This window comes from Podarcis pityusensis (genome assembly GCF_964106645.2).
Source record: "Podarcis pityusensis genome assembly, chromosome: 13".
In the NCBI taxonomy this organism is placed as follows: domain Eukaryota; kingdom Metazoa; phylum Chordata; class Lepidosauria; order Squamata; family Lacertidae; genus Podarcis; species Podarcis pityusensis.
The window spans coordinates 51,809,949-51,832,219 of record NC_138038.1 but is presented as its reverse complement, the minus strand read 5'-3'; the positions used below and the strand labels follow the sequence as shown (position 1 = coordinate 51,832,219).

At 51.8% G+C, this 22,271-nt stretch overlaps 1 protein-coding gene and 1 pseudogene across 3 annotated transcripts; both read left to right on the top strand.

Annotated features, from left to right (window-relative positions):
• The first annotated feature begins 1,233 nt into the window (after nt 1-1,233).
• Nucleotides 1,234-16,793, top strand: TRIP6 (thyroid hormone receptor interactor 6). Of its 2 annotated transcripts, none has more exons than XM_080979781.1 (10): nt 1,234-1,459; nt 4,182-4,388; nt 5,754-5,812; nt 9,893-10,009; nt 11,151-11,804; nt 13,012-13,102; nt 13,409-13,578; nt 14,425-14,603; nt 14,990-15,110; nt 15,644-16,793. In XM_080979781.1, exons 2-10 carry the CDS (start codon nt 4,193-4,195, stop codon nt 15,773-15,775), a joined length of 1,719 nt encoding a protein of 572 aa, XP_080835907.1. In that variant the 5' UTR covers nt 1,234-1,459; nt 4,182-4,192; the 3' UTR covers nt 15,776-16,793. The 2 variants fall into 2 exon arrangements, with proteins under 2 accessions (XP_080835907.1, XP_080835906.1); XM_080979780.1 differs by having other exon boundaries at nt 1,238-1,459; nt 5,700-5,812.
• On the top strand, nt 10,204-11,031 carry LOC308462380 (protein mago nashi homolog pseudogene; annotated as a pseudogene). The gene has a single exon. The product of its transcript is annotated as a protein mago nashi homolog pseudogene (transcript).
• Nucleotides 16,794-22,271: the final 5,478 nt, after the last annotated feature.

Below are 22,271 nucleotides of genomic sequence, written 5' to 3'. Positions count from 1 at the left end.
GTGTTAGCTGCCCTGAGCCTCGCCCTGGCCAGGGCGGTCAGGGTATAAATAAAATATTATTATTATTATTATTATTATTAGTCCAGCACTTTAACACCACACCAGCCTTCCCTGATGGGATTCGTAGTCCAGGCCACCTGGAGGGTCCTCAGCTGGGGAAGGGTGAGCTCGGACCCCCCTTTGCGACGGCCGCGAAATCCCACGCCTTCTTAAGGAGGTGGCACCCAAAGGCCATCCAGCCCACCCCTCCGCCGATGGGATTTGTAGTCCGAGTGCGCCTGGAAGGCTGGCGCAAGAGCTCTGACCGCGGATTCCTCACTGCCAAAGGCAGACAGCGGAAGAGACAGGATTGGATCCGCTCCCCTGCCAGGCGTGCCAGGACACGCAGACCCCGACCGACTGGGAGACTGGCACACCCGGTCCCTGTCTCAGACACGCAACTCTGCATCACAGCTCCCTAGGTGAGGTGGGGGGGGGGGACGAGAAAGAGCGCCAGCCCCTCTCCTTTTTCAAGCCTGCCTCCGCCCACTAGGCCCAACTGCCCTCCGAAGCAAGGTCAGGAATCCTGGCTTCCCACCAAGCCTTCTTTCCTGGGGAAGGGAACCCAGGCGTCCGGGCCACTGGAGGCGCATGCACCCCTTTCCCAGGGGAACCCAGGAGTCCTGCTCCCCTCCCCCACCTTCTTGTACCTTACTTTCCCCTCCCCCTGCCCAAGAGGACCCAGGAGTCCTGCCCTGCTGGTACCCGCCAGGAAAAACCACTTTTATTATGATTTTAAGAAACTTTTAACTTTTGAACTAAAGGCAAAATTCAAACCACTCTGACCATATGAAACAAAGAGGACCCAGGAGTCCTGCTCCGCCCCTTGAGCTGGCGCCCCACTAGAGACAGACCCCTTTTTTAGAGGACTCAGGAGTCCTTCTCCCCCCCCCCCCACCAAAAAAAATTCCTGACACACTTCCTCCCAAAGGACCCACCTAGAGGCGCAATCCTTCCCTGGAGGACCCAGGCGTCCTGCCCCTTCCCCACCCCCACCCTTGCCCCCCAGGGGAGCCCCCCCCAAGCCCTTTACTCTAAAAAAAACCCTACAGAGGAAGACCTCCTCTTCCAAGAGGAACCCAGGAGTCCGAGAGAGGCAATTGGGGGGAGGGGACCCTCCGCCCCGCCCCCTCCCAGACCCCCACCCCACCCCTCGCCCTCCTCCCACCGGAAGTGGCAGGAATTCCCAGGCTCCACGTGACGCTCTGGAATGCGGTGACGTCACCCCGGGGGGGGTCCATTAAGAAAAAAAAAAGTGTTGCGTGGGAGGCGGAGGGGGGGGCAGAGAAAGGGAAGGAAAGTTTTCTGCGGGACGGAAGGAAGTTTGCAAGGAAGTTTGCAAGGAAGCCTCGGCCCGGGAGGGGATCGAGCTGGGGCGCAAGGAAGATCGACCCCACAAGCTGCCAGATCCTGGGATCAGGTGAGCCCCCTGGGGGGGGGAGGCTGCAGGAGACCCCCCCCCGCCACCCCACCCATTGCATTCAAGCCTGATGCAGTTTTTAGGGTGGGGAAATCGGCCCCCTATTTCTGAGCTGGGCGCGTCCCTTGCCCTCTTCCCCTTTCCTCCTTTTTCCTCCCCATATATTCTCTAGGGTGAAAGTTGGCTGGCCCCCCAGGACCCCCTCTCCCCCCACCCCTCCCTGTGCATGGGGGCTAATAGGGGGCTCCCCGCTCCCACTTTGGGGGCGATAGAGATGGAGGGGGAGAGCTCGGACGCCTGGGTTCCTCCTTGCTGCAACCCAGAGTTGTGGGGCGGCAGCAGCAGCCTTGGGGATCTTGGGTGGGTCGGAGGGCTTGGAGGCCCGGACGCCTGGGTTCTTGCAAGGAGGGGGTCCCCATATATTCTCTAGGGTGAAGGTTGGCTGGCCCCCCAGGACCCCCTCTCCCTCCACCCCCACCCCCCTGTGCATGGGGGGCTAATAGGGGGCTCCCCGCTCCCACTTTGGGGGCGACAGAGAGCCCCTTTGGAGATGGAGGGGGAGAGCTCGGACGCCTGGGTTCCTCCTTGCTGCAACCCAGAGTTGTGGGGCGGCGCCGGCGGCAGCCTTGGGGATCTTGGGTGGGTCGGAGGGTTTGGGGGCCCGGACGCCTGGGTTCTTGCAAGGAGAGGGGTGCACTAGTAGGCCTCGTCCTGAGCTGGGGGGGGGGGGCGGCTCGGAACAACCCCTTGAGCGCAGGGCATGTGCAAAGTGCCTTAAAAATCTGGCCTATGGGGCCCGACCCATAACTGCCACCAAGAGGGTCTGGGTGTGGCTTTGGAGCAGACCCTGACATGATTTTAAGGGGGGGACTGAGAAGCTGGGCGATTTGGGGAAGGGGTGGGGGAATGTCAGATCTGGCTTTGACCAAGAAAAGGGGGTTCGTTCCTATGACCCCCCTTAAAAATCTGCTAGCCCACTCTGTGGCGTGGCATGAGGGTGCTGCTGGAACCCCACATTTGTGCAATTACAGCAAGTGTTTCCCTTCCATACACCCCCCCAAAAAATCTCCTTGCTGAAGTCCTTTTTGGACGGCATTTGCAGAAGGAATAATGATAACAATTTTATTATTTATATCCCACCTTGGTTGCTCCAGAAACTCCTCATCTAAACTTCCCCAGCGAAATAGGATTTTTTCCTTTTTGGATGGCGTTTGCAGAAGGAATGGTGATCACAATTTTATTATTTATATCCCACCTTGGTTGCTCCAGAAACTCCTCATCTAAACTTCCCCAGTGAAATAGGATTTATATTTTATTTTTTTACTGAAACCTAGAAGTCATCCTCCCGATCTGGACCTCCTTTGATGATTCTCCTTATTGCATCCGCAGCCCATCTTTTTTCATAGGAGAAGGCGTTTCCCCCCTTCTCCTCCTTCCATCCTCACAACAGCCTTGCGAGGGAGGCAAGGGCCAGGCTGAGAGGCAGGGACCGGCCCCCGAGGCCACACACACAATAATAATAATAATAATTTTTATTTATACCTCGCCCTCCCCAGCCAAGGCCGGGCTCAGGGCGGCTAACAACCAATAATAAAAACAAGTTGAATGAATACAACTTAAAAAAACAAGATTAAAATACAACTTTAAAACATTAAAATGCAGCCTCACAGGAGGAGAAAGGAAAAAAGAAAGAGGGGGAGCGAGATTCATTTGTCTGGCACTCCCAACTATGGCACCACCAACTTTTCGCAGTTGGCCTCGGGTTTTTTTCATGCTTAAGAAGGCGTGGATTTTCTGAACATCTGAGGTTGAATCCACCTTTCCCAACCAGGTGCCCTCCAGGCAGCCTCGGATGGGTCTGAACCAGCTGGAGGACACCATTTTGGGGAAGGCTACCGTATTTTTCGCTCCATAAGACGCACCTTTCCCCTCCTAAAAAGTAAGGGGAAATGTGTGTGCGTCTTATGGGGTGAATGCAGTGGGGAGGCAGGCGGGAAAAGCCCCCAAAAGCCGCACACAATCTCCGTGTGGCTCTTACGGGCTTTTCCCCAGGAGGGAGAAGGGACTGACGCGCCTAGTCAGTCCCTTCTCCCTCCTCGTAGAAAAGCCCGCAGGAGCCGCATTCTCCTTAAAGGGTGCGCGGCTCCTGTGGGCTTTTGCGGGAGGTGGGGGTATTGCCATAGACGCGCGCAGCCTCTCCCGGCTGGAGAGGTTGTGCGCGGCTATGGCAGAAGCCAAGGGACGCGGGTGGCGCTGTGGGTTAAACCACAGAGCCTAGGACTTGCTGATCAGAAGGTCGGCGGTTCGAATCCCCACGACGGGGTGAGCTCCCGTTGCTCGGTCCCTGCTCCTGCCAACCTAGCAGTTCAAAAGCACGTCAAAGTGCAAGTAGATAAATAGGTACCGTTCCGGAGGGACGGTAAATGGCGTTTCCGTGCGCTGCTCTGGTTCGCCAGAAGCGGCTTAGTCCTGCTGGCCACATGACCCGGAAGCTGTACGCCGGCTCCCTCGGCCAATAAAGCGAGATGAGCGCCGCAACCCCAGAGTCGGCCACGACTGGACCTAATGGTCAGGGGTCCCTTTACCTTTACCTTACCACTGTATTTAAAACTAAATTTAAAAAACGAGAAAAGAAAAAGCTCTCTGCGGCAACTTCCAAAACCCAGATTTCTTGCTCCTTTAAAAATAAAATACAAAATTCTCTCTCTTTGTTCATTCCTAGCCCCCCACGTGATGTCTGGCCCCACCTGGCTTCCCCCAAAACAGGTGGGGGTCCCGGGACAGGCTGGGGTCACAGTTTCTGGTCCGGCCGCCTTCAAGCCCCAGAAGAGTTTTGCTTCTTCGCCTGCTGCCCCCCAACCCACCTATGGGTCTCAGGAGGCCAACGGGACGATGAGCGTGCCAACGCAGTACCTACCCCCCGTGCCAGGTAAGGTGGCGGCGGAGAACGCCAAGGAATTCTTTGCATGGCTGCGGGTTGGGATGGATGACCTTTGGGGTGTCCCTAACAACAATTCCAGGATTACCATATTTAAATCTTAGAATAGCTTTGGGAGTGGGTATAGGCTGTAGGGTTAGAAGTAGAAGTTAGTGCATTTTAAAATAGTATTATTTGTAAGTGATAAAATGCGAAGATTTTAATGGTTGAAGTAAGTGGGATTTTTTTTTAAAAATGGTTAGAAATTATGATATATGTAATCTGCTAAAGATGAGGTAAAATGAAAATCAGATAGGGGGGACTTGGGGAAGCCCACCTAACAATGTTTAGAAAAAATCTGCTTCAAGCAGATCCTAACTGGCCGGAGGCTGGGAAAATTCTTATTCCTACTGAACCTTCGGAACTCCCTGCCTCTTGATAACAAGCAGTTGCCTGTTGCCTCCGCTGTCTTCCTTCTGGCACCTGCTAAAAAAACACGTTCGGGCAAGCCGACCCAAACGCTTGTGAATCTTCAACTTTCTGGGCCTTTTTTTGCATGTTTTTAAACCGTCGTTGCAAATTGCAAATCTTTTCCTAAACCTCTTTGAGGCGTTCCTTCTCTAATGCAGGCGAGGAGCATGTAAAGTTTTATTTAATAGGTGAAAAATAATATTTTGTGTAATAATAAAATTGTGTATTTTCCAAAACCTCTTTTAGGCGTTGCTTCTCTTATGCGGTCAAGGGGTGCGTAAGTTTTATTTAATAGATGAAAAATAATAATTTGTGTATTTGTATGATAATAAATTGTGTATTTTCTGAAACCTCTTTGAGGTGTTTTCTTCTCTTATGTCGTCAAGGGGTGTGTAAGGTAAAGGTAAAGGGACCCCTGACCATTAGGTCCAGTCGTGACCGACTCTGGGGTTGCGGCACTCATCTCGCTTTACTGGCCGAGGGAGCCGGCGTCCAGCTTCCGGGTCATGTGGCCGGCATGACTAAGCCACTTCTGGCGAACCAGAGCAGCGCACGGAAACGCCGTTTACCTTCCCGCCGGAGCGGTGCCTATTTATCTACTTGCACTTTGACGTGCTTTCGAACTGCTAGGTTGGCAGGAGCAGGGACCGAACAACGGGAGCTCACCCCGTCGCGGGGATTCGAACCGCCAAACTTCTGATCGGCCAGTCCTAGGCTGTCTGGTTTAGACCACAGCGTCACCCGCATCCCAAGGGGTGTGTAAGTTTTATTTAATAGATGGAGAATAATAAACCTCCCTCTTGGTTTCTTCCCTCCGCCCCCCTCCCCGCTCCCAAAATCTTTTTTCTCCAGGCCCTCCGCCCCATGTTCACGACCCGACCAGTGAGCATCATTATTCTTCCGCAGGCGAGAGAGGATCTGGGGGTTCCTGGGGCAGCGCTTCTCCTCCTGGGTACCCCTTGCAGGTAAGCTGGGCTTGCAGGTAGGTTTGCGCGGTAACACCAGGTTTTGGGATTCGCAAATTCCCCACACCCCATTGGACTAGGATCAGATTTCTTGTGAGATCTGAGGACCAGCCTGACGGTCACTGTTATGATTTATTTGGTGCTTGGCTCTAGATCAGTGGTCCCCAAACTAAGGGCCGCGGGCCGGATAAGGCCCTAGGGACTTGTTTATCCGGCCCGCTGCAACGCCCGCTGCCACCGCCCGCTCTTACCGGCGCTGCGCTGCGCGTCTGCCCACTTCCGGGTCAGAGGAGCACCGAAAATAGCTTGCGCGCATGCGCAAGTGTTATTTGCGCATGGGCAAGTGTCAGTCAGTCAATCACTAGCTGAACTGGGTTCCACACAGTCACAAAAAACCCCAAATTAATCGAAAAAGCCTCAAAAACACAAAATAAATAGCAAAAGCAATAGCGCCAAACTTAATCCGTTCCGGAAGTCTGTTTGACTTCTGAAATGTTTGAAAACCAAGGCGCAGCTTCTGATTGGTGCAGGCGTCCTGGAAACAATAGCTGACAGCCGCATTGGACGTTCGGCTTCCGAAAAATGTTCAAAAACCAGAACACTTACTTCAGTGTTTTCAGTGTTTGAGAACCACCAAGGCGTTTGAGAACCAAGGTACCACTGTACCGCAAAGAGGCCAGCACTCCTGAGTCCCTTGACCGATTTTTGTGCGCCAGGCAGAAATCCACACGGTGCAGCTCTGGCACAGAGGATGCACTCTGTTAAAGCTCTTATTTCGCCTGCTCCCTTACATCCCATCTCGGTCCCTGCCATCATCTGCAGGGAGGGTTGTCGGTCATCCTCTGAGTTGGCGAGGCTCATTTGACAACAACGATAACCCAAGCCCTTTGTGTCATTGTGTCCTGTGGGACTCTCTGCCACTGGAGATTCAGTGGGCGCCTTCTTTTAAACGCCGGCTGAAAACGCTTCTATTCCTCCAGGCCTGTGCAGGCGTTTAGGAACACGTCCTCCCGCAAGGCTTCACTGATGTGTGTTTTAAACCCATACTACTACTACTACTACTACTAATAATAATAATTTATTATTTATACCCCGCCATCTGGCTGGGTTTCCCCAGCCACTCTGGGCGGCTGGGGTTTTTATTTTATGGTTTTTATCGCATGGCTTTATTCTTTTATTGCCACTAGCTGCTTTGAAGTATATATCTTTAGGATGTGGCAGTACATAAACAGTTTTATAGATAAATAAATGCCCCACGACAGCGGAGTCTGTTTAACCCATATTCCCCAGCCCTGCTGTCAGTTGAGCGGCAGGTAAAGGTGTGTCAGCCGTCGCTGTGGAATCTGCTTGCGGAGTGCACAGAAACTGTGCAGGAATAATAGCTGTATATCTATACAAAAAAACCCCAAGCGCTTTACATAAAACGCAAGTAAGATAATTGGGGGGAAAGGAACCCAAAACAACGAAGGAACACGTTGGCGAGAAACTAGAGAAACTACTAATGAAACGTTCAGTTAAATATCAATAAATAGCAAAACCAAGCAGTGTGATCAATCTAACAAGTCTGGCAAGGCCTGCTTTTAAATAGATGGGTGTTTTAATTTCATTTCAATTTGTATATTGCCTTTCTATATTACTCTACGCAAAGTGGTTTGCAAGCTGTAGAAACAGCAAAATAGACAGCAAAGATCACATAATGTGTGATAAAAATCACACACCCCATACAAAAAAGGCACAATAACGTTAATAATATTATTATTAATAATAATTTATTATTTATACCCTGCCCAACTGGCTGGGTTCCCCCAGCCACTCTGGGCGGCTCCCAACAGAATATTAAAAACACGATAAAACATCAAACATTAAAAACTTCCCTAAACAGGGCTGCCTTCAGAAGTCATCTAAAAGGCGGATAGTTGTTTAAAATAAACAACGGATATCAAATATTCAACAATCCACTAGAATATAACAGTAAACCTTGAAGTGAAATATCAGCAAATAATAGTAAAACAGTTTACACTCATCCATTCCAATAAAAATTACTAAGCTACAATCAGTAAAAAAAAAGTCGCGGTGCATAAAATACCACAAAACATACAAAACCGGGTAAAGGATCAAATTGAGAAACAAGGACACACGACTTATAAAATTACCCTATTTTTCCACCTCCACGTATAAGACGACCCCTATTTTTTGAGCCCAAAATTAAGAAATAAAGAATTGCAGCATTCCGTGTATAAGACGACCCCACAATTTTAAACTTTAAAAAATTGCGGGAAAATATAGTCTTATAAGCGGAAAAATACAGTATTTTTTTTTTTTTTACTTGGCCGCCATTTCTGCCTCACAGAAAGGGAGAAAGGTGTTTGACCCCTGGCTATGCTCAGGTGAGAGTCTACCATACGTTCACCATCCTTGGTTTAAAAGATTCTTGGTTGGGTCGGGACGATATAGGATGGGGGGGGGGGCAAATCCCATCCATAGCTGTCAGCCGTCCCTTATTTGGCGGGACACTCCCTTATCCCAGCGCCGTGTCCCCCTGCCGTCCCTTATTGATGATGTCCCTTAAATTTCCCGGGTTTCAAAGGAAGCAGCTCCTCTCCCTCCCTCCCTGCTGGCCAGGGAGGAGGGAGGCTCCAACTGGGTTGCTTGGCTGCGTTGCTCACCCAATAAGGAGTCTGAGAACGACTGGGGGGTGGAGCTTGCATGCCTTGTGCCAATCAATTCGGCCACGTTGCCTGGGGACTCGCCTTTGCTCAGCGCTTCCCAGCGGAGAGGGGGTGTTGGTTTTCCTTGCTGCATCCCCTTTGCCGGGTTGCTGCGCTTTGGGAACCACCGCTTGAGGCTTCGTTTGGCTGCTGGCTGGGCTTTCTGCCTTTGGCTCAGAAGCTGAACATACCTGTGCCCGGAAAATCCCTTATTTTGGCTGCTTATCCCTTATTTTCGAGGCTGCTGGTCCCTTATTTTCAAATCTGTAAGTTGACAGCTATGCTCCCATCTCTTGCGGGGGCGCAATTAGTGCCAGCTCCATCCATTAAGAGTTTGGGTGTAATCTTTGATGCCTCCCTTTCCATGTAGGCGCAGCTTGCAGCTATAACAAAGGTGGCATTTTTCCATCTCCGCCAAGCTAAGCAGTTGGCTCCTTACCTCTCTCTCCCTGACCTGGCCACAGTGATCCACGCAACGGTCACCTCCAGGCTTGATTATTGTAACTCGCTCTACGTGGGGCTGCCCTTGAGACTGACCCAGAAACTCCAGCGGGTGCAGAATGCTGCAGCGAGGCTCCTCACGGGGTCCTCGCTGCGAGATCACATTCACCTTGTGCTATACCAGCTGCACTGGCTCCCGGTGGAGTACAGGATCAGGATTAAGGTGCTGGTTTTAACCTTTAAAGCCCTATACGGCCTAGGACCCTCGTACCTACAGGACTGCCTCTCCTGATATGCCCCACGGAGGACGTTAAGGTCCACAAATGACAACACCTTGGAGGTCGCAGGTCGCAAGGTGGTTAGATTGGTCTCAGCTAGGACCAGGGCCTTTTCAGTACTGGCCCCAACTTGGTGGAACGGTCTGTCCCAAGAGACTAGGGCCCTGCGGGACTTGACATCTTTCCGCAGGGCCTGCAACACGAAGCTCTTCCACCTGGCCTTTGGCCAAGGCACAGTCTGACCCCCTCTCTCCTTCTGTAATCCTCATAATCTAACCCAATGGTTGCCATGAATTTGATTCTGAATTGATTCTATAATGAATTGATTTTAGAATGTGATTTTATGTAAACTATGTTACTTTTACTGTTGTTAGCCGCTCTGAGTCCAGCTTCCGCTGGGGAGGGCGGGATATAAATAAAATACTATTACTATTATTATTATTATTATTATTATTATTATTATTATTATTAAACCGACAGTAGGTGGGATTTGGGGGGGGGGTTAGGGGGGGTCTCCCAGGCTTCAGAGTGGTATGTCTCACCGCCCATCGGCTGATCGGCGCCGAGAGACCACCCTACCTCTGAAGCCCCGGATTTTTCCGGAAGGGGGCGGCCCACCCACCTCTTACCCACCCTTCTCTTTCTGCCAACAGGGGACGCCTCTTGAGCAAGGTCCTCCCCGCCCCTCCAGCATCGACGTCCAGATAGACTCCCTCACCAGCATGCTGGCCGATTTGGAGAGCGCCCGGCAGCGCCGTGGCGAGAGGCAGGTGAGAGACACTGGCCAGGAATTGGGGGGGGGGGTGGTCAGAGGCGATACCTACCCCCTGTGCCTACCCACCCTCCTAGAATTGTAGGGTTGGCAGGGAACCACGAGGGTCATCCAGTCCAGCCCCCTGCGAGGCGGGAATCTTTTGCCCAACGTGGGTCTCGAACTCGCAACCCTGAGATTCAGAGCCGGGTTTACCTGTAGCACGGCTACCGGCGTCGGAAGACTTGTAACAAGTTCAAGGACTTGTCGCCGCTACCAATTTCGCCCAAAGTATTTTTTTTAAAAGCAGAAACCGTGCGGCTGATAGAGAGACGGGTTCGGATCTCGACTCCGCCATGGAATTTGACAGGACCTCATAAGGCTGTCGTTGTTGAGATTCAGGGGCATGAGGGTAAAAAATATAATGGAGGCAGCGGGTGTCTCGGCAGGCCAGTGGGGCATATGCGGCCATGGCGAGCGACTTCTATCTGTGTGATTACGTTGGGCACAAGGGGAAGTTCGGCCTCGAGTTCGAGTGGCGCCCTGACGGGAAACTGAGATATGCAAACAACAGCAATTATAAAAATGATGTCATGATCAGAAAAGAAGCCTATGTACACAAAAGTGTGATGAAAGAGCTAAAGAGGATAATCGATGACAGTGAAATCACGAAAGAAGATGATGCCTTATGGCTGCCTCCTGACAGAGTTGGCCGATAGGAGCTTGAAATTGAAATTGGTGATGAACACATCTCTTTTGCCACATCAAAAATTGGTTCTCTTATTGATGTAAATCAGTCCAAGGATCCAGAAGGTCTAAGCATGTTTTACTACCTTGTCCAGGACCTCAAGTCTCTCGTCTTCAGTCTCATTGGATTAAGATTAAACCAATTTAAATTGTATGGATTTAAATTTGTACTGTAAAGTTTCTTTCAGTGGGGTCGTTTTCCATTCCTTATCTCTCACTGGTTTTATACGTCTCAGATTTTTTACAGAGTGAATTTAATAAATGCTAAAAAGCATTTTTTCCCTTAAAAAAAAATTAGAAGACAGCGATACGATGGAGGTTTCAACACTTATTTTGCGATGGCACACCCCTCGCTCGTATCGTTTGCCAGTTTTGTGCCGGTCCCTGAGCCGTGTCCCTTCTTTCCCCCACAGAATTTGGAGCCTGCCCCCTTCTCCCACAGCCTCCCTCAGGCTGGCATCGCCAAGCCCGCCTCTGCCTACAAACCGGGCCCTTCCGGAACCTTCTCCACCCCCGCCAAGCCTCCAGGCTTCGACGCCTACGCCAAGAGCGCCCCTTACGGCGGGCAGCCGGCCCCTGCCCCGTACGTCGGTGCCGCCGTCTCCGGGGACCCATACGCCGCCGGCTACCACCGGCCGGGCGCGGCCGCCAAACCGTACCCTCAGCCCATGCCCGCCTCGTACGCCACGGCTTCCTCGTCCGCCGGCCCACCCTTCAACGTCCAGGTCAAGGTGGCGCAGCCGGTCGCCGGGTACAACCAACCCCAGCGCCGGGCGGAGCAGGCGTACGGACCGCCATCCCCCCGGCTGGGCTACCGGGCGAAACCGCCCCCTCAGTACGCCTCGGAGGTGGGCAGCCGGCCCCGGGGCCACGACGCCGAGCCCTGGTACCCGGAGCCGCCGTCGTACGGCCGGCGGATGGCCGAAGGGGAGTTCTACCCGGGGCCTGGCAAGGTCGGGGCGCCGGTGGGGCAGTACCACCCCGGGTTGGCGAAACCGGGCAAGGAGGAGATGGCGGTGGCTTCGCAGATGCCAGCAGCGGGTGGAGGACTGAGGTTTCAGCACCAGGTAAGAGGAGAGCCCTGGGGGGAGGTGGGCAAGGGGCATTGGTATGGGGGGTCCTGCGTTCGAGTCACAAGAGATTCCGGCAGGTTTTATTTTGTTTTCCCGTCAAGAGGAGAGAGGGGGTATTGCAGAGGGCGGGAATGTTTCTGTGGTCCACGGTTAGAGGAACAAGAAGATTCCCTTTCTGAACCGCCCTGGGGAACTTCAGAGGAAGGTGGGGCATGCAAATTTAATAAACAATCATTATCTACCTGTCTGTATCTGAACTGCCCTGGGGGGTCTTTGGATAAAGGACAGTATAGAATAATAATAATAATAATAATAATAATAATAATAATAATAATCTGTCTATGAATGAACCGCCCTAGGGTTCTTTGGGTGAAAGGCAGTATACAAATTAATAACAAAAATAATTAATAATATTATTATTATTAATAATAATAATAAATGATCAGTCTGCATTTGAACAACCCTGGGGTTCTTTGCATGAAGGGCAGCATACAAATGTAATTAATAGTGATTTTTTATTACTGTTATTATTATTATCTGTCCATGTCTGAACTGCCCTGGGTTTCTTTGGGTGAAGGGCAGCATACAGATTTAATCAATAATAATCATTATCTATCTGTCTATCTTTATTGGAGGTTCTCCATCAGAGGCTGGAGGCCCCCCCCCCCGTTAGCGATTCTTTACCTGCGATTCCCGCGTTGCAGGCGGGTTGGGCTGGATGACCTTTGGGGGACCCATTCTCACTCTATGATTCTGCAGTACTGTAGAGCTGGGAAAGGTTCTGCAAAGGGCAGAGCGAGGAGGATCAAGCAGAGGGATCAACTCCCCTGGGAAGAAAGGACTGCAGCGTTTTTTTTTAGTTTGGACCAAAGGCATGTAAGGAGAGACACGTTAAGAGGTTTATAAAAGTGACTGTACCCTGGAGGAAGCGGGAAAGTTCCCTCCTTCTTTCTCGTAGCTCTAGGACTGGTGGGCAACCAGCAAAGCTGGATGTTGGGAGATTCGGGGCAGATAGAAGACAGTCCTTCTTCATGCTGGGCATAGTTAGACGGCGGAACTCCCTGCCACAGGAATGGGCACCAACCTGGATAGCTTGAAAAGAGGATTAGGCAGATTCACGGAGGAGGAGAGGGCTATGGATGGCTTGAGAAGGGAGGGGGCTTATGGTTCTTTCTCTCTGCCCTCCATCTCGACCCACCAGGTTCCCCCCAGCCGCCCGGAAGAGGAGCTGGACCGGCTGACGAAGAAGCTGGTGTACGACATGAACAACCCTCCGTCGGGCGAATATTTCGGTGAGGTTTTCTTAAGCCTGCGGCCGAGTTTGGCACCCCGAGAGATGACAGCCGCTCGGTGGCATGGCTTCAAAACGGGGGTCCGAAGAGGCCGAGAGGGGAGGGGGGCGGTCCAGTCGGCAGCTGTGTCAGTTTTGGCTGCTGGTGGAGCCTCCACGCTGAGGGGCAGTCTATCTGCAGACGGGACCTGGGGAACGCTTCCCTTGCCCAAAGTCAGGCTGGGTTGTAGAGAGTTGCTGGCAGGGACATTTTGGGGGAGCGGGGACCCCGGAAAAGGCCTCCGAACGCCTCCTTCCTCCCTGACAGGCCGCTGCGCCCGCTGCGGGGAGAACGTGGTTGGCGACGGGACGGGCTGCGTGGCCATGGACCAGGTCTTCCACGTGGAGTGCTTCACCTGCGCCACCTGCCGATGCCGCCTGCGCGGGCAGCCGTTCTACGCCATCGACCGGCGCTCCTTCTGTGAATCCTGCTACATCGTGAGTAGGGGGGGGTTAGGGGGTCCTGGCAGGTGGGGGGGGGTGCAGGGGGTGCAGCCTAATGCAGAGTGATGTATGCTCTAGTTATCTGTCCATGGAGGCGCAAGTCAGTTCTGTGTCCAGGGCACCTGTTTGCCAGCTCCATCTGGTACGCAGGATGAGACCCTCCCTGCCCGCAGACTCACCAGAGTGGCGCATGCTCTGGTTATCTCCCGCTTGGACTACTGCAATGCGCTCTACGTGGGGCTACCTTTGAAGGTGACCCGGAAACTACAACTAATCCAGAATGCGGCAGCCGGACTGGTGACTGGGAGTGGCTGCCGAGAGACCACATAACACCGGTCTTGAAAGACCCACACTGGCTCCCAGTACGTTTCCGAGCACAATTCAAAGTGTTGGTGCTGACCTTGAAAGCCCTAAACGGCCCCAAAGGCCCAGTAGACCTGAAGGAGCATCTCCACCCCCATCATTCAGCCCGGACACTGAGGTCCAGCGCTGAGGGCCTTCTGGCGGTTCCCTCCCTGCGAGAAGCCAAGTAATAGGGAACCAGGCAGAGGGCCTTCTCGGTGGTGGCGCCCGCCCTGTGGAACGCCCTCCCACCAGATGTCCAGGAAATAAACAGCTATCTGACTTTTAGAAGACATCTGAAGGCAGCCCTGTTTAGGGAAGTTTTTAATGTTTAACAGACCGCTATATTTTAATACTTTGTTGGAGTGGCTGGGGCTATACCCCAGATGGGCAGGGTATAAATAATAAATTATTATTGTTGTTGTTATTATTATTATTATTATTGTTATTATTCTGCACATTCTGTAGGTTGAAACCCTCTTTCCCTCCTCTCGCCAGGTAACCCTGGAAAAATGTTCTATGTGCTCCAAACCCATCATGGACCGGATCCTGCGAGCAATGGGGAAAGCCTACCACCCACAATGCTTCACCTGTGTGGTTTGCCATCGCTGCCTTGATGGCGTCCCGTTCACGGTCGATGCCACCAGCCAAATTCACTGCATCGAAGACTTCCACCGGTAAATCTCTCCCCCCCCCCCATTTTTGCTAAATGGCACTTTCTTGGATGGGGAGGGGGGGTTCGTGGGCACCTGTGGCGCTCTCCTCCCAGCATGCTTTGGGGTTCGGAGCAGATGGTAACTCTGATTCGCCCACAATTCTCCCTAAAGTCCAAAGTTTTACATCCATTTGAAATACAGCTTTTAAAACCTACAAATTGCCCTATCTTCCAGGAGTTTGTCTCATCCTCCTTTAACCCCATCCACGTTGGTGGGCATCTCCTGTGGCAGGGAGTTCCGCAGGTTTGACGACGTGCGGATATTCTCCCTCCTCTAGCAGATCTGAGCTAAAAGCGGGAGAAAAATCGCTTCTAAATGCCTTAATCCTTGTCTCCACCCCCCGGCAGGAAGTTTGCCCCCCGGTGCTCAGTTTGTGGTAATGCCATCATGCCAGAGCCTGGAAAGGAGGAGACCGTGCGAATCGTCGCCCTGGACCGCAGTTTTCACATAGGCTGCTACAAATGCGAGGTGAGACCACTTTGGCCGTGTTCCCGGTCTCTTTGCCCGTCCTCTTCTGAGGCCATCCAGGTTAGTGGCCATCCCTGTCTCTTGTGGGAGGGTGTTCCGCAGGTTAACATTATGCTCTGTTGGAGAGGAGGAGGAGGAGGACCTCTGGTTGGGGGACACCTGTGTTCCTTCTTGGGTAGTTTGTTCCCTTTTGGTCCCCGCCTGCACTCCGCACTCACCTGGGGCTTCTAGAAGCTTCAGCGTGCGACGGCGGCCACAATACCGGGAAACGGCTTTGACTGGCCGGCTAAACCAGGTGAGAGGAGCTGATGGGTCTCAAACCCATGCTTTTCTTTGGGCCACACCTGCGAGGCCGAGAGGGGGGTCTGGTCATCTGGGCAGCCCAGGACCCCCAGACACACTTGCGCCTGCGGGGGGGGGGTCACTTCAGTGCTGCTGATGCAGAGGTTTGACTTTCCCCCTGGAGGCGCACTCCGTTGTCTCTCGAGACGGACGGATACCAGCCACCAATTCTCTTCTCTCTCCCCTGCCAGGAGTGTGGGCTGCTCCTCTCCTCCGAGGGCGAAGGCCGAGGCTGCTACCCGCTGGACGGCCACATCCTTTGCAAGAGCTGCAGCGCTCGGCGGATCCAGGAGCTCTCCTCCAAGATCACAACGGACTGCTGATGGCTTCTGCCTCCCCCCCGTCTCCTTGTTGGTTTTCTCTATGGGTTTCCGTCTCCTCAACCGCTCACATTTTGCACCCCACTTCCTGCTGCCTTTATCACGGAGTTGCAGGCGGTTGCGATAAGACAACCCGTTGGGGCCTTTCCAACCCTTCTGTTCTAGGAATTTCTTGACATTCATTTCAGCCCTCTTTTCCTTTGGCCATAGAAACCCTGCTGTGTGTCTCGGGGGCAGCAGCAGTGCATCTCAAGCCCCTAACTCTCCCTAACTTTTTCTCCCAGCTGCCCCACTTTCCTGTCCTGCCCTGGCTGCCTCCCTCCCTCCTTCCCCCCCTACCCTCACCCCAATTCTCCTCTGCGGGTTGGCGGCTTCGAACATCAACCCTGCATTTCTCAAAGCGGAAGCGGATTGTGTCTGTCTTCGCTATGTATATAACTGTCTTCGCTCTGCATATCTCTGTCTTCTCTCTGCACGCCTCTGTCTTCTCTCCACCACCAGCCCCACCATTTCCCTGCCTTGAGGGCTCCCCCAAACCTATAAGCTGGTCTTAGCTATGTGCCATCTCCCCTCTCCCCCCCCCCGGTCAGTTACAGCAGCCTTAACCAAGCAGGTGCCGTCCAAATGCTTTGGCCTACAACTTCCATCAGCCTCCAGTCAGCTGTGCTGGCTGGGGGTTGGTTGGATTGGAATCCAGAACACTGGAGGGCAGCAGCAGCAGCTTAGAAAAAGGGTGAATTTTACTAAAATACCCTTCCTCGCTCCTCCACCATTGCCATTAACTGAGGGAAATGGGATATCAACATCTGGGTCTATATCCCTAGCTCTTGGTTTTATTTGTTTTATTTTTTAAAATAATTCCTCAAGTTCCTTCTCCGTGTGTGAGTGTTTTTTTAAAGGATGGGTATTTTTTAAAAATACATTAAACTCCCCACCCCACAAGCGTCTTCCCCCAGGGCGTGGGGCATTGTGTTCATGTGCGTTATGTGTCAGAATTTAATTAAAGATCTGTCAAACTTCACCTTGTTTCTGCTAATTTTGGGGGGGGGGGACTTTTGCTGAACTGCCCCCCAAACCCAACCCAGGGGACCGGGAGAGCTGTTACCTGGGCTCGGATTGCATCGGCCGGCAGATTATTTACTTATTTCATAAAATATATTACTCCACTTGATTGTGTTGGAAAACTACGAGATAAAAATAATTTTGATAATTTTATTATTTGTACCCCGCCCATCTGACTGGGTGGCCACTTTGGGTTTACCGAGTGAATGAAACGATCAGTCGAAACAACTCTTTAAAACATTCAAGTGATGAAATCGGCAGCAAACTGGAATCCGGATTAAAACACATTGGCGTTCCACATCCCTTGGGTAGCCTTGTCTAAACGAGAATCGTTTGTGAAGCACTGAAAAGAGCACGGCAAAGTTTCTTGCCTGATATCAATAAGCAGGGAGTTCCAAAGTGTAAAGGACCGATCTTTTGCAAATTTCGGATCTGTGGCAGCTCTCGCTGTGATCTCGCAGGTAAATTATTCCCATCAGGTTGGGACAGACGTGGTGATTCAGCTGGGCCTGGACAGTGGAGGTGGGATATACTGCAAGCAGAGGTGTTGAGGTCCGGATATGGGGGTGTCAGAGACCAGTATATCTGCAGCAGGGTTCCCACCTCCCGCACCCCAGAGCCACTCAATTGGCATGAAAGTTGAGGTTTTTTTAGCCCTTGAGAAGGAAGTCAATTTTGTGTCCAGGGCAGCTGTTTATCAGCTCCATCTGGGACGCAGGATGAGACCCTCCCTGCCCGCAGACTGTCTGGCCAGAGTGGTGCATGCTCTAGTTATCTCTTGCTTGGACTACTGTCATGCACTCTACGTGGGGCTCCCTTTGAAGGTGACCCGGAAACTACAACTAATCCAGAATGCGGCAGCTGGACTGGTGACTGGGAGCGGCTGCTGAGACCACATAACACCGGTCTTGAAAGACCTACAGTGGCTCCCAGTATGTTTCTGAGCACAATTCCAAGTGTTGGTGCTGACCTTTAAAGTCCTAAACGGCCTCAGTCCAGGATACCTGAAGGAGCGTCTCCACCCCCATCGTTCTGCCCGGACACTGAGGTCCAGCTCCGAGGGCCTTCTGGCGGTTCCCTCGCTGCAAGAAGCCAAGATACAGGGAACCAGGCAGAGGGCCTTCTCGGTGGTGGCCCCCGCCCTGTGGAACGCCCTCCCACCAGATGTCAAAGAGAAAAACAACTGCCAGACTTTTAGAAGACATCTGAAGGCAGCCCTGTTTAGGGAAGCTTTTTATGTTTAATAGACTATTGTATTTTAATATTTGGTTGGAAGCCGGCCAGAGTGGCTGGGGAAACCCAGCCAGATGGGTGGACTATAAATAATAAATTATATCTACATCTTCTCACCTTTGGGGTGATTGGAGCCAATCGTCGTTCGAGGAGACATGGCGGCCACTGAGAATAGGCTCCTGGGGTCACTCTGGAGAAGTATATCTTCACAGCTAAGCACTCATGAACACAGAAAAAACCCAACGTGCTTCGGTATCGAAAGAACGGTGCGAGGAAAGTCGATTCCAGTCTGCGTCAACAGAAATCTAGTGTCCAGAGCAAGGGAAGCCACAGTACAGTGGTACCTCGGGTTAAGTACTTAATTCGTTCTGGAGGTCTGTTCTTAACCTGAAACTGTTCTTAACCTGAAGCACCACTTTAGCTAATGGGGCCTCCTGCTGCTGCCGGAGCACGATTTCTGTTCTCATCCTGAAGCAAAGTTCTTAACCCGAGGTAATATTTCTGGGTTAGTGGAGTCTGTAACCTGAAGCGTATGTAACCTGAAGCGTATGTAACCCGAGGTACCACTGTACTGCTCTTTTCTGCCTCGGATCAAACCCTGCCAGGAGCCCTGTGTCCTGTTCTGGGTACCCCACTTTCAGGAGGGTGTCGACAAAGTGGAAGGTGTGCAGACGAGGACGATCAAGGGTCTGGAAACCAAACCTTAGGAGGGAACGGTGGAGGGAGTTAGGTATGTTTTGCCGGAGGAAGAGATGTGAACTGCCCTAAGATCTATGGGTAAAGGGCAGTATACGCTTAATAATAATAATAATAATAATAATAATAAGTGCTTTTTCTGGGGGGATGCCAAGGTACGCATACCCCTAAACATTTTGTGAATCTTTGTATTTATTTTTCCTGATTTGAACTACAAAACGGTGATTTTCTTGAGTCAAAATGAGAGTACAGTGGTACCTCGGGTTAAGTACTTAATTCGTTCCGGAGGTCTGTTCTTAACCTGAAACTGTTCTTAACCTGAAGCACCACTTTAGCTAATGGGGCCTCCTGCTGCTGCTGCGCCGCTGGAGCACGATTTCTGTTCTCATCCTGAAGCAAAGTTCTTAACCCAAGGTACTATTTCTGGGTTAGCGGAGTCTGTAACCTGAAGCGTCTGTAACCTGAGGTACCACTGCACTCCTAAACATATTTTTTACAGAAAAAAGCACTGATGATAATAATCATAGGATAAGGGTGAAGGGACCCTGACCATTAGGTCCAGTCGTGGCCGACTCTGGGGTTGCAGCGCTCATCTCGCTTTATTGGCCGAGGGAGCCGGCCTACAGCTTCCAGGTCATGTGGCCAGCATGACTAAGCCGCTTCTGCGAAACCAGAGCAGCGCATGGAAACGCCGTTTACCTTCCCGCTGGAGCGGTACCTATTTATCTACTTGCACTTGACGTGCTTTCGAACTGCTAGGTTGGCAGGAGCAGGGACCGAGCAACGGGAGCTCACCCCGTCACGGGGATTCGAACCGCCGACCTTCTGACAGGCAATCCCTAGGCTCAGTGGTTTACACCACAGCGCCACCCACATCCCTAGCCATCTTCAAATATCTCATGGGCTGCCCCGTGGAAGATGGACCGAGCGTGTTTTCCGCTGGACCCAAACCACCAATGGATATTCAAACTGCAAGAGAGATTGGATTCCAGATGAGCATCAAGAAGAACTTCTCTTGGAAATGGAATGCGTCGTGTTTCCGACTCCTGCCCTCCTGCCCATTGGCTGCTGCCAGCCTCCCCCTGCGATTCCATTGGCTGCCTCCTTGCAGGGGAGGGGGAAGAGATTTATAAAAGGGGTGTTCCTGGCACCTGCTGCCCACTCAAGGTGCCTGCTTGCCCACGGCTGCAACCATGAGGTCTTTTCCCCAGCTGTGTCTGTTCCTGCTAGCTGTTTGCATGATACCCAGGGCAACCCTCCATGCCAGCACCCCGAAATTCCTACCCCCTGAGAGCCAGGTAAGGTTTGGGGAGAAACTAGGGGGGAGGTCTTCCTAGTTGTAAACCCCCAAAATAGACAACTAGGGTGTTATGTTTGGGATTCTCAAAAATAGGAGTGGAGAGCAATTGTGCCGATTTTATTTTTTATTTTCCCCAAATATCAGGGGGCAGGATGGTAAGTTTCTAGGGAAATCAGGGTATGTGTGTTTTTAAATGATTTTTTTTATTTAAGAAAGGGCATGCGCTTCAGCTGAATTAAAATTGTAACCGAAACAAACAACCAATTTTATAATTCGTGCCAATTTGGGCCGTTTCGTTCGCAATCCCTGGAAAGAATTATTGCAGGGAGTAGGGGGTAGTGAACACCCCTCCCTAGATTTTAATTATTTTATTTTATTCCATAGAATTGTAGAGTCGGGATATATGTTTGAGAGATACAGAAGTGAAGGAATAGCTTGCCTGTTTGACATTATCTGTTCCACAACTTAAAAAAACCCAAGAAAATTATGCGAAGCAGAGAATATTGTTTAGGGAGTGGGCGATTTCTGGGTTTGCTCCCAAATTCAGGGAGACAAGTATGTGTTTGCCTGGTGGGAGGCGAGCTTGTGGTCCTAAATCTGGGATGGAAATTATTCCAGGGGAGTTAAGCAACACACTTTTTCCTGTTGGAGGCGAGAGAATTGCTGGGTGATCTTCAGTTCCCTTCCAAACTTTGTGGGTTAGATTACTTTAGATCTCTGAAGACCTACAGATTTAATTTTGTAGCCTGGCTGGGGACCGCGAGTAGAAAAAACACGTTTTTATTTATTCATTTGTATCCCCATTTCCCCCCACAAGGAGCTTAAGGTAGCTTGTGCCCGGGTCTCTCATTTAATCCCCACACAATAATCTTGCTAGATAGGTTAGTCTGAGAGAGAGCGACTGGCTCGAGGTCATCACAAAGCTTTATGTTCTAGCTGGGATTCGAACCCTGGTCTCCAAGGTCTTAGCCCCAAAACTCTAACCACTACACCACACTGCCCTCCAACAAATGCCTCTGCGGTGGCTGCTAAACTGAGGAACTTCCTCCCCACAGAGGCCTCCATTTTCAGATTCCAAATAATGTTGCAGATGCCCCTCTTTACCCGGGCTGATCATAGATCCGTAGAGTCGAAAGGGACCCAGGGGTCATCTAGTCCAACCCCCTGCCAGGCAGGCATTGTGGGTAATTTGCAGACTTGCATGGATTGGAGTGGGGTGTATGTATGTACATATGACGTGTTCTTTATATAATAACATGTATATTTATTTCTTGACTGCGTGTGTATATATTTATAGCGTGTTCTTTATTTTGAGGGGGGGAATCTCCCCCAATTTGCTTCCTTTCCCACACAACCAGGACTCCTCGGACCACCTCGTCCTGCGAGCCATCTCCGGCCTCCGGCGAGCCCACCACCCCGGCCCCCACCACTCCTCCCGCCCGCCTGCCCCCTGGCAGCCCCCCCGGGAGCGGAAAGCCGGCTGCAAGACTTTCTACTGGAAAACGCTCACCTCCTGCTAGAGCATCGCCTCCAGGGCTGCGTGTGTTACTGTGACCTCGTCGTGTGCACCCGATGTTTCGGACTACGATTCCCATCATCCATGGTGACTGGCTAAACCGACTCAGGATGATGGGATTTGTAGTCCTTTTTTTCCCTGGGAGGGGCGAGGTCGACGAAGGCAGCTCCAAGCTGGCGTTCTTCAGCCTTGGGGTCTTCCCCAGACATCGTCGGACTGCAACTCCCATCGTCTGTGACTCAATCGGCGAAGCTGGCTCAGGACGATGGGATTTGTAGTCCGTAACGTCTGGAGGGTGCCAGGTTGGGCAATAGCGCTTGAAAATCTGCCTGCCTCTGTTTCCTCTTCTTCAGCCTTCAACTTTCCCCAGATCTATGTGGGACCCCTAACCCAACCCCTCCTAGTTAGCTTTCAATGCGATGTGATAACAAATCTGTGCTCAGGGCTGTCTTAAGCATATCTGGCGCCATGGCGCAAAGATTGTGGCGGGCAGCGGCTGGAGGGTGGCTCCTCCGACAGGGAAGGGGTGAAGTCTGGACGCGGCACCTCCTGCCTCAGCTGATCGCTTTGTGCCACGGTGGCCATGGCAGTCAACACGCCAAGTGAGCAGGCCTGCACTGAGCGAGCGAGTGCGCATGCGCCGCTCCCGCCGAATGTCGGCTCGGTTTTTCCCCTTTTAGCCTTCTGGCGCC